This window comes from Suhomyces tanzawaensis (genome assembly GCF_001661415.1).
Source record: "Suhomyces tanzawaensis NRRL Y-17324 unplaced genomic scaffold CANTAscaffold_3, whole genome shotgun sequence".
Classification (NCBI taxonomy): domain Eukaryota; kingdom Fungi; phylum Ascomycota; class Pichiomycetes; order Serinales; family Debaryomycetaceae; genus Suhomyces; species Suhomyces tanzawaensis.
The window spans coordinates 1,086,048-1,097,679 of NW_017963638.1; the positions used below are offsets into that span (position 1 = coordinate 1,086,048).

Here is an 11,632-nt window from a genome sequence, read left to right on the forward strand (position 1 = left end):
AAGCCTAGTGAGGTATTTGTCTGGTGCCTGCTTCCTGAGCTTCGAATTCTAGGCTTTTCCTTTTCATATCCAACTCTTGCGAGCGCACAAATCCAATTAAAGTCACCCCAAATATGGCAGTTATTGCTGTTAAGAAGGCGTTGATAGGGAGTGGGTTCAAGTTGAAAACTTCATGAGTGAGTTTGTCCATGACCTGCTGTAAAATATTACAAACACCGGAAAATGCAATGATAGTACCGTAAATGGTACCGAAGTTGTCGTAACCAAACACTTTTGCACAGAAATCACTAACAGCAGTGTAGTAAAATGGTCTATATACCACAAGCAATAAGATTCCCGCGTAGGTCCCTGGTAACCAAGCCACCAATCCCAATAATCCAATGACAACTGATACTATGGTTAGAATTATCAACACCGTCAATGTTGTAAAATTATCCAATATCAAGCCAATGAAAGGAATGGAAGCCAAACCGCCCAACGGCAAGGCCAAGTCAAAGAAATGATTAATCAAAATTGCCAAATCCTCGTTGTATAAGTACCGTTCCTGAGACTTGATAGTTGCAACAAAGTAGTTGATCCGCAACATTTGAATGGTGGTGAACAAAGTCATCAAAATGAACCACTTAGAATGTAATTGTTCTCCAATCGAGGAATTGTGCAAGATTCCGAACGTACCTCCAGAGGATTGGTGTAATTTGTTGTCAGCTTCCTGTTCGTACACCGACTTGGTAGACCTCGTTGACATCATAGAGACTCTCAGCACGGTGGATGATCTTCTGGAGGCCATGGAAGCTTTTCTCATCAAAAGAGAGGTTGTTTCGGATATGGTAGGCTGTTGAATAAACTCCACAGGCGAGTCACGGTCTTCTGGCAACAACAAATCAGTATCCAAAGGCTTTCCGGTTTCATCGATTCCGGTTTCGGCAATTTTGGCCAAAGTCCCAATCGTTTTGTAGGAGTCTCTGGGCATGATGAACACCTGACAAACAAGAATAAACACGGGGACCACGAGATAGTAGGAGAAGAAGGTGCTGATGGAGATACGCTTGACGTTGGTGTAAATCAAGCGGTAGACCAAAAACAACGCAGAGGACGAGTCGAAAGCTCCGGTCAACAATGCCAAAATCAACCCCGAGTTTTTGGGGAAGCTGTTGGCTAACTGGAAGCACGATATGAACACGAAAGGCCCGGCCAACGCCATCAAACTGTACCCAATCAAGTAGCCATCCACCTGGGGCCAGAGAGCAGCATACCTCAAACTCAAGGTTCCCACAGCCAAGATGATCGAACCGATGATGCCAGTGACTTTAGGCCCGTACGAGTCGAGAATCGACCCCACAGGCAACGCAGACACGTTAGTCACCATACAGGCTATGGTGAACAAGAAGTTCAACGACAAGTCTTGCTCATTACACGCCAAGCCTCCGTTGGCATCGTTTTCGGACGCTTTGGCATCACACCTATCCTCGTAGATGTGTTCGCTGATCAAGATGGGTTTGATCGCCGCAAACCCAAACACTGGTCCTGCTGCCAACAAGCACCAGGCAATGGCACAGGTAATCTGAAGTAATCGTTTTGATAATGCGATGGGAGCCATGACAGGGATGGAAGATTGTTGATGTCAAGTAGAGGGCTCTTTGTAGCGAATACAGTGCTTTTGATGCCTGTGGAGGTGGCAATGGGAGGGGAGTGTGTTAAGGGTCCATTGCAAGTTGCTGAAGATAAGACTTAAATAGTGATAAGGCAGATCTGTGCAGGAGTCGACTCGGAAATTGCCGAGAGCAGGCGAGATGGAGATGTCCGAGAGAAGAGCTACAGGCAGAAAAGACAGGAAGAAGGGCCGGGAAAGCACGTGGAATGAAGGAACTAAATATATATGGGTCTCAGGGTTGGCTTTTGTGAAAAATGGGTTGTACTTTAACATGTTTTCCACCGCAGTGTAACGAGCGTAAGGAACAGAACAGAGAGCAAAACAAGGTTCAGTATCAGTGGAAACCTGCAAAGCAGGCAGTTCTAGTTATAGACGGGTGGGAAGATTATTATCTTTCATATCAGCAGCACTTGTATGCATTAATGGCATCACGTCAGACCTATTGGTGTAGACAGCCCATTTCGAGGAGTTCTAACCTGGGAAATGTTTCAATCATAACAAATCTAAACTGGGCTAAGCGATTCGTCTCGCTCCCCTGGTCAGAACGGTGTGGTCAACTAGAAAGGCGATATCACCTGCTCGACATTTCTGTAGCTCTTCTCTGATCTGGTCATTAGCTGGAATATGTGGTGTATAGTGATGGCAACCATGTTCAAGATGATAAAAGCTCCGATCACCAACACAACACGAATAGCAGGCTTGTCAAACACCTTTTGCACCGCACTTTTGGGCTTGGATTTGCCGGTTTCCTGGCTATCATTATTGGAATTATCATTATTACCATCGTTGTCGGCTCTCTTCGCCGCAGTAGCCATGTACTCGGTAAACTCGCTGGATGTAGGCTTGTGGAAGTCGAAATCAACGGTTTCAACCGTCTGGGAGTTGAAGGAATTACTCAAACTAAGCTCTCCCGAGCCATAGATCACCAATCTTCCTAATGCAAGAATGAGAACAAAGCACACAGTGAGGAGAAACGCCTTTGTTCTGAATCTCTGCTTCTCGAGCATGAGATGGGCACTGTCTTGAGATTTTTCCATGTTGTACGGTGACTTTGCTTCGGTACTCTATTATTAGATGTTTATTCCACACTGCCTGAGCCAGGAAGGAGGTGAGAATGTGTGCGCGTGACTTTTAGCACGTGTGTTTTCTCACCTGACCGTACTACATTCATCTCATCAATGAAAATTTCTGGCCACTACCACCTCCACCTCCACCACCAAAATGTCGGGAATCTTATTTGAAGATATGTTCATCGTCGAGTCTACCGACTCCGGTAGATACAACAAAGTGTCTAGAATAACAGGCCATTCCTCCACCTCCTCAGACATCAAAATCTCCCTTGATATCAATGCCGAACTCTTCCCTGTCAAGGCCAACGATTCCTTGACCATCACCTTGGCTGGATCCTTGGGTAATGAAGCATCAATGTTGACTTCCAACGGTTCTTGGAGACCACCAAAACAGGGCGACTCGTCCTTGGCTGACGACTTTGACTACGTCATGTATGGAACCGTGTACAAATTCGAAGAAAACGAAGGTGACGACAAAATGTCGGTGTATATCTCCTTTGGTGGTTTATTGATGCGTTTGGAAGGTGGCTACCGTTCCTTGTCCAACTTGAAGCAAGAAAACGCTTACATCTTGATCCGTCATTACAAGGACAACTAAGTGGGTCGTTCAAGCCTGCGTGGAGAGTTGACCTGGACTAATTTTCTATACTAGGGTAAAAGCTCACCTAATCTGGGGTCGTGGAGTGTCTATTGGAATATTGTTTTCTTTTATGTTAATTTAACTGCCAGGCACATCGGCTTCAGACGGGAGCGTTATCTCTGTTTTTCCCTGTCAGCAGTTACCTTTTGACTTCTTCATACTAGTCCAGGACATACTTTGTGTACTATATTTTCAATAAAAATTAGAGTGAAATCAGTAGTGTCGCTGCTGGAGATTGTAGTGATGTCGCGCGATGTCGCCTATATCACTGAATCATGCGAAGTGATCAAATAATCAACTATGGATGATACCGATAAGCGTACGTACATGGACAATTGAAGGAATGATGGAGGGTAGTCCTTCGAATGGACACCTCAGCTGTTCTCTAACAGTTAAATCTAACCAAAAGCGGATCCTATCCTTAAACAAGTACCCCTTGTCAAGAACCCATCGTTTCAACCCCCCAAACCAGTGACATTGAAGACCAACTATGCAAAGCTAATCCCAACTTTGTCCAAGTCATCGGTTCCCCCAAAGATCAATTTGTCGGAGGATGACTTGAGGAAGTGGTTGAACGAAATACAGGCCTTAAAAGCCAAAGTGGCCAATCTGGAGGATCCAAGCGACTTGGATGTCCAGAAGTACGAAGAGTGGGTACAGCTGCAGCAGGCAAAAGTCGCTCCAGGATTCTATTCATTCGAAGGCGTTATGCAACCAAGCAAAAGGGAAATTGTCCCAGAGAAGGTGGTGCTAGAAGACCAAGAGGTGAACGAACTAGATAAAGTATTTGGAAAATCGACTATTTAGATCATAGCTGTCAATTTCTGCTGAGCAGTACGCCCTAGAAGAGCTGATTGCCTAGTTCAGGATCCATTAGGAGGGTTTTTGCCAATATTGTGATTAACCTTGTTGAACTAGTTAAACAAGTCGTTCACAGTATTCATTTCCTCAATAGGATCTGGTGTTCGATATTACTAGATCAGGATCTGGTGCCAGTTATTCAATGACCTGGGGCCAGTTATTTCTAGACCAACCTGGTGCTGGATATTCAATGATCTGGTGCTGGTTCTCCTAGGCCCATAATTCTTCTTTCTTGGGTAAATTCTCACAATTCGAAGTCCCACGGCTCACTTAGACCCCGTGGTGAATCTGCTCAATCCCTTGGCGTTGACATTCCTCAATATCTCCTTCTTGACCTCATCATTGAGGCCCTGTTTATGGTCAAATTTGTGTATTCTATTCTTATCAGATATTCCCGATTCCTTGAGCTTCTTCTGATGTAGCTCGAGTAGAGTGGGCTTCTTTGCGACTTCACTGTCCGACTTCTTGCCATCTTGGTGCTTTTCCTCTTGTAGAGACGGTACTTGGGGCACTGGAGGCCCTAGTTGGGGTCCGTCTATGTCATCATCGGAAGAGATATCTTCGGAAGGTTCTGGTTGTGTCTTCTCAGCTTCCTTCTGTTTCTTCCTTTGTTCCCTGAGCTCCTTCGGAATGTGGGGTCCAATCATGTTAGCTCCCAGAATCTGTTTACCCTTCACGGTTGAGGATATGTGTCACGTGCCATTTTCCAGTTTATCTCCTTCTGACGACTTGATCCGATGCTAACAACGTAACATCGGCCAATTCTATCCGCAATACGCGTGCAGCCACGCAATTGGCATCGACGTCAGATAACTGCTCCTATCCCCCGCTCGATTCCTTCACACTCGCTTAAAACTACAATGATCACCATCCAGTCCCTCAAAAGAGTCAGTCAAAACCTCCTCTTGCGGCGTAGGGTGTTGCTTCTTCTCCTAGCCATCACGATTTTGGTCTACCAAGCATCCACATTTACGTCACGAGGTTTTGGTTCTTCGTCAGTGCCTTTCGTCAAGGTTGACATACAGAAACAGCGAGATACAATCAAGAACCCAGTCTACTTGGAGGTGAGAGATCAGTTGGAACGAGAAGAAAAGCTCGAGAACAAATGCAGTATCTATTTCAACAAGTTGAACAAGGTGCAAACGAAGAAAACTGCTAGTGGTGGAAGCAATCGAATCATGAGCTTGGACGAAATTAACGCGTTTTCCTACGACAATCTAGTGTACAAAGAGAAGAAATTCATCAGGCAAAAATTGCTTGAAATGAAGATCCTGTTGAATAAGAAGGGTAGAAAAATGGTAGATTCCGGTCGTCTTCAAGTAGAAAACGAATACGCGAAATTGAGCACTTTGACTGCCGATTACGAAAGACGAGTGGCTCAGGATTTCCGCCACATGGCCATATACGGAAAATGCTTTGTTGAGGAGTCCGGGGACCTCGATATTGGGAAAACACGGGACCAGTGTCAAGAATACGGTGCGCAGTTGTATCCGTGGTTGTCAAATTCGCTACCCCGTTTTGAGAATTGGAAAAATGAAATCTTACCTGCCAACGAGATTCCGATCTATGACGAAAGGAAGTATGCGGCTGCTAAACCTTCTAAGTGTTTTGTGCAAGACTTGAAAAGAAGAAGCAATGGCAAAGGAATTGTGATTCCAGTATACTTTTCCTCTAATAAGAAAAGACAAGATATGGTTGATAATGTTGTAAGATTGATCAGGGTTTTGCGGGGCTTAAAGAATAAATTGCCCATTCAGTTGGTTTATAGAGACTTGGCCTTAAATGGTCACGAAAGAAATCAATTCATACGAGCTGCCAGAGACGATTTGAAGTTTATTCCCCAATCATTCAACGACACCCACCCCATTACTGACGATTCATTTCCTCAACAAGATATATGGTTTGTGAAAACTGATAGCTCCATTAATACCAAAAAGTTCCCACTGATCCTCAAGTCGGCTGTTTTCAATTCGACAGACTTCAATTATGGTTTAAGCACCATTTTAAACTCCTTCGAAGAATTTGTTCTTCTCACTCCTCATGCAATTCCAATGACTGAAGGCTTCGCTAATGATTTTTTCGATGATGAAAAGTACCAGGTCGGGGGTCTTACCCTTTTCAAAGGTCCAACCCTGTATGGCTACAAGCCAAGTAAATTCCAAGAGGGGTTCCATGAAGTGGCAAGCTTCGTCAAAAATCTGTTGATGCCTTGGAGGGATGATTCCCGTGTGTTTGGGTTGAATCTCAGACGCAATGATCCCGCCATCGCTAGGTTTTATGACGGAAGTTTTGTCAAAATGATCGATCCTTCCATGATGGTAATCAATAAGTCAAAGGCATTCAGTGGTTTGTTGATTGGTTGCAACTTTCAAATGCACAAACTATTCAAGACGAGATTCTACTCTGCCAAGCACTTCGATCATGAAGGGGACGATATCAATCCAGAATTTATTTGGGTAGGACAAGAAGCTGCAGGAACATTTGATCGTATCAACTTCAACATGGAATATGCTGTCTCTGTTGGATTGCAAACACCCAAACAGATTATGTCTAGCAAAGTTGCCACCATGGCGCATGAAATATGCAGCTCGTCATGGGGTCAAGTGGTTGAAGATGACAATTCGAAATTGGTTTACTTAACAACCCATCAACTCGAAAATTGGAAAGATAAGGACGCACATTTCCGGTTGCGCCTCAGACACAAATTCACCTATGTTGCTGGAAGTAACGAACAAGAAGAGCTTTACAGCAAAACTTTCGAACGACCATTATACATAAGTCATATTCTCAAGCCTCCAACCATCGTCAGTCCTATGTTTGATGAAAATTCTCGGGAACCAGACCAGGCCTGGATATTACAACCAGATTTTGCAACTCCGAAAGAATTTCCATATTGGTGCACTTACGATTTGGTGGGGGGAGGTACAAGCGGAGTGAGAGGGGGGCTCGTTGGCTTAACTGGGGAATTGTCGGCAAAGTACAATGCGGTGGTCGATTTGTGGATGGGAGAGGATAATGATGTAGACTTTTGAATAATGTAAAATATGATAGTCTTGGTGTAGATAGATAGGTGCGAAAAAACAAAAAATAACGTCACAGACAGGATTCGAACCTGCGCAGGTAAAACCCAACACCTAGGCTGCTAATAGCAGGGTGTCGCCTTAACCACTCGGCCACTGGGACTTTTGTGTTGGACTTTCGAATTTGCTTAGCTGTTGTCCACTAAAATGGAAATACTTGGTCTGTGCACGACCGAACTAACTCTGGCTGGTTACTTGTTATCTAACGGGTCATCAATGGGGTAGTTTACAATAAATCTTATTCCAAAAATTAAAAACAAATGTGATATAATTATCAATTTTCGAATTTTGGGAAAGGGTAGATTTTTTCCTTACGATGAAGGTTTTACACACACTACAAGTACATCGTTGCTGGAAAGCTTAATCAACTAATACAGACCATTTATTCAAAAAAAAAGAATGCTAAAAATCTCTCTCTAGCTTTGCGTTTTCAGTTTCAAAAAAATTATAACGTTCTGACCACATTAGTGCATTTTCCATTGCAAGAGGTAAACAGTTATCAAGAGAGTAGATTGTAATATACTTTCCATTAGCAAAAAACGAAAAGAAAAATGAATTAGATTGTAAATTTCTTACAGTGGCAGGAACTGTGTGAACCACTCGAATGATCATGATCTCAATCAGTGGTTCTTCGCGTAACTAGAACCAAGTGTTGAGCCGGCGGTGGCTAAAGGACTGTACATCCAAAGGAAGTATAATCAATACCATTAAACCCCACTATTTACGAAGATTGACTAAAGCATATTAAATATAAGGAAATGTAGTCTACTGTTCAGACGGAGTTGGAGGCAACTTCTTCTGGATTTTGTCGGGTTTTCACTGTCTTCTTCCCGGGCTGAGCCGGCACCAGTTGCTTCCTTTTGGTCCCTTTCAGAGGGAAGATTTCATCCCGAAAATCATCCGGAGCAGCTCAAAATCCGTACCTCAATACCAGAGGAACACAATTTCTAGCTGGCCGAAAAAAGTTGAAAATGGAAATTAATAAAGCACCATTGCTCAATGTTTGGTTTGGTTACAGCAAAGGTTGTGAAAAGTGAAAAATCGAAATAATATACTTCCCATTAAAAAAATGTTTTAATTTTACAAAAATTTCGCAACTTTGCAATTGCTATCCACCTAGTTGCAAGGAATCACCAAAAAACAAAAATTAGTTTTCTATAACGGTTTGACGACCATGGTGTGCTGTTCATAGCAATAGGTGTATAATCTTATCCGACTAGCTCTGGCCAGCAATTGGCGATTATGGGTTATTTAGAGAGTTTAGAATATACGTCCCATTAGCAAAAAAAGTGCATTCAGTACTAAGTTGCTGAAAATCTGGTTTTCCACGGGATAGTCCTCCTGTGGGCCTGCTTGCCGCAACAGAGTCGGGAATCGGACACTGCTGGAGACTCATTGCTCGCGTTCGGGGCAATCGCTCTAACGAAAAATTCGATGCCCCGCTAGACCGCACAATGGTTGCGGTCAGAGAGCAGCTTGATATTTCGCAATTGATGCCATGATGATTCGTCGTTTCTACTTCTGACTGGGGCCAGTACCCTGGAGGTACCTTACTTCACTATGACCCCCGGTAGCGGTGTCCAAATTCGGTGCTGTCCAGATCAGCCCCGCATTAGACAACTATTGTTGGACACGAGGGTTCTCCCGTGCACAAACCCGTCGCGGCTGCGCCGGTGTAACACAGCACAATTAGCGTCTGCAGCGGACCACTCCGACACCGCGTCTGACATCGCTTACGAGCCAAACCCCAGCCGCAACAATAGGCAGGACGCAGACACCAGGGCGCAGACGAGTACCATGCCACCCACACCACGGCGGTGACGATTACCCTACCAGCGACACCGCGGTGTTCTGGCCGTCCCATCGTTCCATCTGGTGTCTCCCCATGTGTCAACACGCGATCGGCCCACACCTCCCCACACACTTGGGTGGGGAACTGCCCCCACTCCCAGCCCCTGACACCAGGCTTGGGATGCGGAACAACCTGGCTCGTGGCCACCATGCTGCACCCGCAGCACCTCCGGAGTCTGCGCTGCCCGCCTGTGGTACGCCCTGACCTTTGTGTCGGTGTTGGCGTGTCAGTGTCGTGTTGGGCGGTCGCGCACGCCCAATGCACCACGCCCCACCATATATGTAGTTCTGTCTGCCCTATCAATTCTTTTCACCACTAGACTCCACCATGGCTACCCTTGCAGCTCCAAAGAAGCACAACAAGACCCAATCGACCTATGTACGTACCTCTGCATAGCCCCACCGCAGCCTTCCATACTAACCCCCAGGCGTTCGACAACACCGCAACCACGGTTGCCGCCTCCCAAATGCGTAATGCTTTGAACTCATTGGCTGACACTGTCACCGACACCGACGCCCAGACCAGATTCGAGAATGAAATGGACTCGTTTTTTGCCCTCTTCAGAAGATACCTCACCGACAAGGCGTCTGGCAACACCTTGGACTGGGACAAGATCAAGTCGCCCACCCCCAGCGAGGTGGTGGCCTACGACACCTTGGGCGAGTCTGCGGCATCCAACTTGTCCAAGCTTGCCGTGTTGAAGTTGAACGGTGGCTTGGGTACCTCGATGGGATGCGTGGGCCCCAAATCCGTCATTGAGGTCAGAGACGGCAACACCTTCTTGGATTTGTCGGTCAGACAAATCGAGCACTTGAACAGAAAGTACGATGCAGACGTGCCATTATTGTTGATGAACTCGTTCAACACCGATGCCGACACCGCCAAGATCATCAAGAAGTACCAGGGCCACAGAATCAGAGTCAAGACCTTCAACCAGTCCAGATTCCCCAGAATCTTCAAGGACTCGTTGTTGCCTGTGCCTGAGTCGTTTGACGACTCTTTGGAAGCCTGGTACCCTCCTGGCCACGGTGACTTGTTCGAAGCTTTGGTGCAATCTGGCGAATTGGACGCCCTCTTGGCCCAGGGCAGAGAGATCTTGTTCGTTTCCAACGGTGACAACTTGGGTGCCACTGTTGACACCAAGATCTTGGACCACATGATCGAAACCGGAGCCGAGTACCTCATGGAATTGACCGACAAGACCAGAGCCGATGTCAAGGGTGGTACCTTGATCAACTACGAAGGCCAGGTCAGATTGTTGGAAATCGCCCAGGTTCCAAAGGAGCACGTCGAGGAGTTCAAGAGTATCAAGAAGTTCAAGTACTTCAACACAAACAACTTGTGGATCAACTTGAGAGCCATCAAGAACTTGGTCGAACAAAACGCCATCCAGGCCGAAATCATTCCTAACCAAAAGACCATCTCTATCGGCAACTCCGATATCAACGTCTTGCAATTGGAAACCGCTGTTGGTGCTGCCATCAGACACTTCAAGGGTGCCCACGGTGTGGTTGTCCCAAGATCCAGATTCTTGCCAGTCAAGACCTGCTCCGACTTGTTATTGGTCAAGTCCGATTTGTTCTACTTGGAACACGGTGCTTTGAAGTTGGACCCAACCAGAGATGGTTTCTCCAACCCATTGATCAAGTTGGGTTCCCACTTCAAGAAGGTTAGTGGTTTCCAATCAAGAATTCCTCACATGCCTAAGATCTTGGAATTGGACCACTTGACCATTACTGGTAACGTCAACTTGGGTAGAGGTGTCACCTTGAAGGGTACTGTTATTATCGTGTGTAACGACGGTGAAAAGATTGACATTCCTAACGGTTCCATCCTTGAGAACGTTGTTGTCACTGGTAAGTTGACCATCTTGGAACATTAGAGATGCCCAAGATGCCTCATTAGTTATGATCTACGTCACTCGCTTTGAATTTAGTATTGCATGTATTGTATTGTAATAGCAGCGGAATACCTATTTTTGAGAGTTTCCGTTTGTCTTACTTAGTTACTGAGAGAATCTGATACTTGCCACCCATGAATGGGCACAATCCCCTACTAGGCTTGAATATCTTAGCTGTACTCTGATCAAGCTAACAACTCTTTGGCAGCTGCCACATCCTCTTCACCCTTATATGTGTCCAAAAACACCCTTAAGGCTTCTCTATGTTGAGAGATCTTTTTGGTAACTTCTGGGACCATTCTCTTCGCTTCTTCTAACACTTCCACTTGCTTCTTCAATTCGTACTCGTCTGCTTTATTGCTTCTCATTTGGTTCACATATTCTTCTTGCTCTTGCACTTCTTGCTTGTACAAGGACTCTTCCTTGATAAGTCTCTTTAAAGCATTGATCTTGATTTGTAATGGAGTTGGGGACATCCTGATACTGGTAACGATGGTGAATCGACCTTACTGATCTAGCCTCGTCTACGCGTTTCAATATCACGTGACCAATCAGTTTTCAGACACCTACAAGAATTG

The 11,632-nt window shown here is 45.3% G+C and overlaps 8 protein-coding genes and 1 non-coding gene across 9 annotated transcripts; 4 read left to right on the top strand and 5 right to left on the bottom strand.

Annotated features, from left to right (window-relative positions):
- Positions 1 to 4: 4 nt before the first annotated feature.
- On the bottom strand, positions 5 to 1,597 carry CANTADRAFT_5736 (uncharacterized protein; the record flags this gene model as incomplete). Its single annotated transcript, XM_020210684.1, has 1 exon — positions 5 to 1,597. The coding sequence occupies one exon, from the start codon at positions 1,595 to 1,597 to the stop codon at positions 5 to 7; it is 1,593 nt and encodes a 530-aa protein (XP_020065185.1).
- Positions 1,598 to 1,816: 219 nt separating this feature from the next.
- CANTADRAFT_226058 (uncharacterized protein) lies at positions 1,817 to 2,723 on the bottom strand. Its single transcript, XM_020206844.1, has one exon. The coding sequence runs from the start codon at positions 2,686 to 2,688 to the stop codon at positions 2,209 to 2,211; it is 480 nt and encodes a 159-aa protein (XP_020065186.1). The 5' UTR covers positions 2,689 to 2,723; the 3' UTR covers positions 1,817 to 2,208.
- A 149-nt stretch (positions 2,724 to 2,872) lies between these two features.
- Positions 2,873 to 3,571, top strand: RPB8 (DNA-directed RNA polymerase core subunit; the record flags this gene model as incomplete). The annotated part of the gene is made up of 1 exon (XM_020206184.1): positions 2,873 to 3,571. The coding sequence occupies one exon, from the start codon at positions 2,873 to 2,875 to the stop codon at positions 3,317 to 3,319; it is 447 nt and encodes a 148-aa protein (XP_020065187.1). The 3' UTR covers positions 3,320 to 3,571.
- Positions 3,572 to 3,661: 90 nt separating this feature from the next.
- MVB12 (Mvb12p) lies at positions 3,662 to 4,273 on the top strand (the record flags this gene model as incomplete). Its single annotated transcript, XM_020208552.1, has 2 exons — positions 3,662 to 3,680; positions 3,771 to 4,273. The coding sequence occupies 2 exons, from the start codon at positions 3,662 to 3,664 to the stop codon at positions 4,166 to 4,168; spliced, it is 417 nt and encodes a 138-aa protein (XP_020065188.1). The 3' UTR covers positions 4,169 to 4,273.
- A 215-nt stretch (positions 4,274 to 4,488) lies between these two features.
- On the bottom strand, positions 4,489 to 4,869 carry CANTADRAFT_89650 (uncharacterized protein; the record flags this gene model as incomplete). The annotated part of the gene is made up of 1 exon (XM_020211594.1): positions 4,489 to 4,869. One exon carries the CDS (start codon positions 4,867 to 4,869, stop codon positions 4,489 to 4,491), a length of 381 nt encoding a protein of 126 aa, XP_020065189.1.
- A 213-nt stretch (positions 4,870 to 5,082) lies between these two features.
- On the top strand, positions 5,083 to 7,254 carry MNT4 (Mnt4p; the record flags this gene model as incomplete). The annotated part of the gene is made up of 1 exon (XM_020210690.1): positions 5,083 to 7,254. The coding sequence occupies one exon, from the start codon at positions 5,083 to 5,085 to the stop codon at positions 7,252 to 7,254; it is 2,172 nt and encodes a 723-aa protein (XP_020065190.1).
- Positions 7,255 to 7,313: 59 nt separating this feature from the next.
- Positions 7,314 to 7,405, bottom strand: CANTADRAFT_t120. The gene has a single exon. It is a non-coding gene; the product is annotated as a tRNA-Ser (tRNA).
- Positions 7,406 to 9,481: 2,076 nt separating this feature from the next.
- Positions 9,482 to 11,036, top strand: UGP1 (UTP glucose-1-phosphate uridylyltransferase; the record flags this gene model as incomplete). The annotated part of the gene is made up of 2 exons (XM_020209663.1): positions 9,482 to 9,532; positions 9,582 to 11,036. The coding sequence occupies 2 exons, from the start codon at positions 9,482 to 9,484 to the stop codon at positions 11,034 to 11,036; spliced, it is 1,506 nt and encodes a 501-aa protein (XP_020065191.1).
- Positions 11,037 to 11,239: 203 nt separating this feature from the next.
- Positions 11,240 to 11,530, bottom strand: CANTADRAFT_49628 (uncharacterized protein; the record flags this gene model as incomplete). The annotated part of the gene is made up of 1 exon (XM_020209733.1): positions 11,240 to 11,530. The coding sequence occupies one exon, from the start codon at positions 11,528 to 11,530 to the stop codon at positions 11,240 to 11,242; it is 291 nt and encodes a 96-aa protein (XP_020065192.1).
- Positions 11,531 to 11,632: the final 102 nt, after the last annotated feature.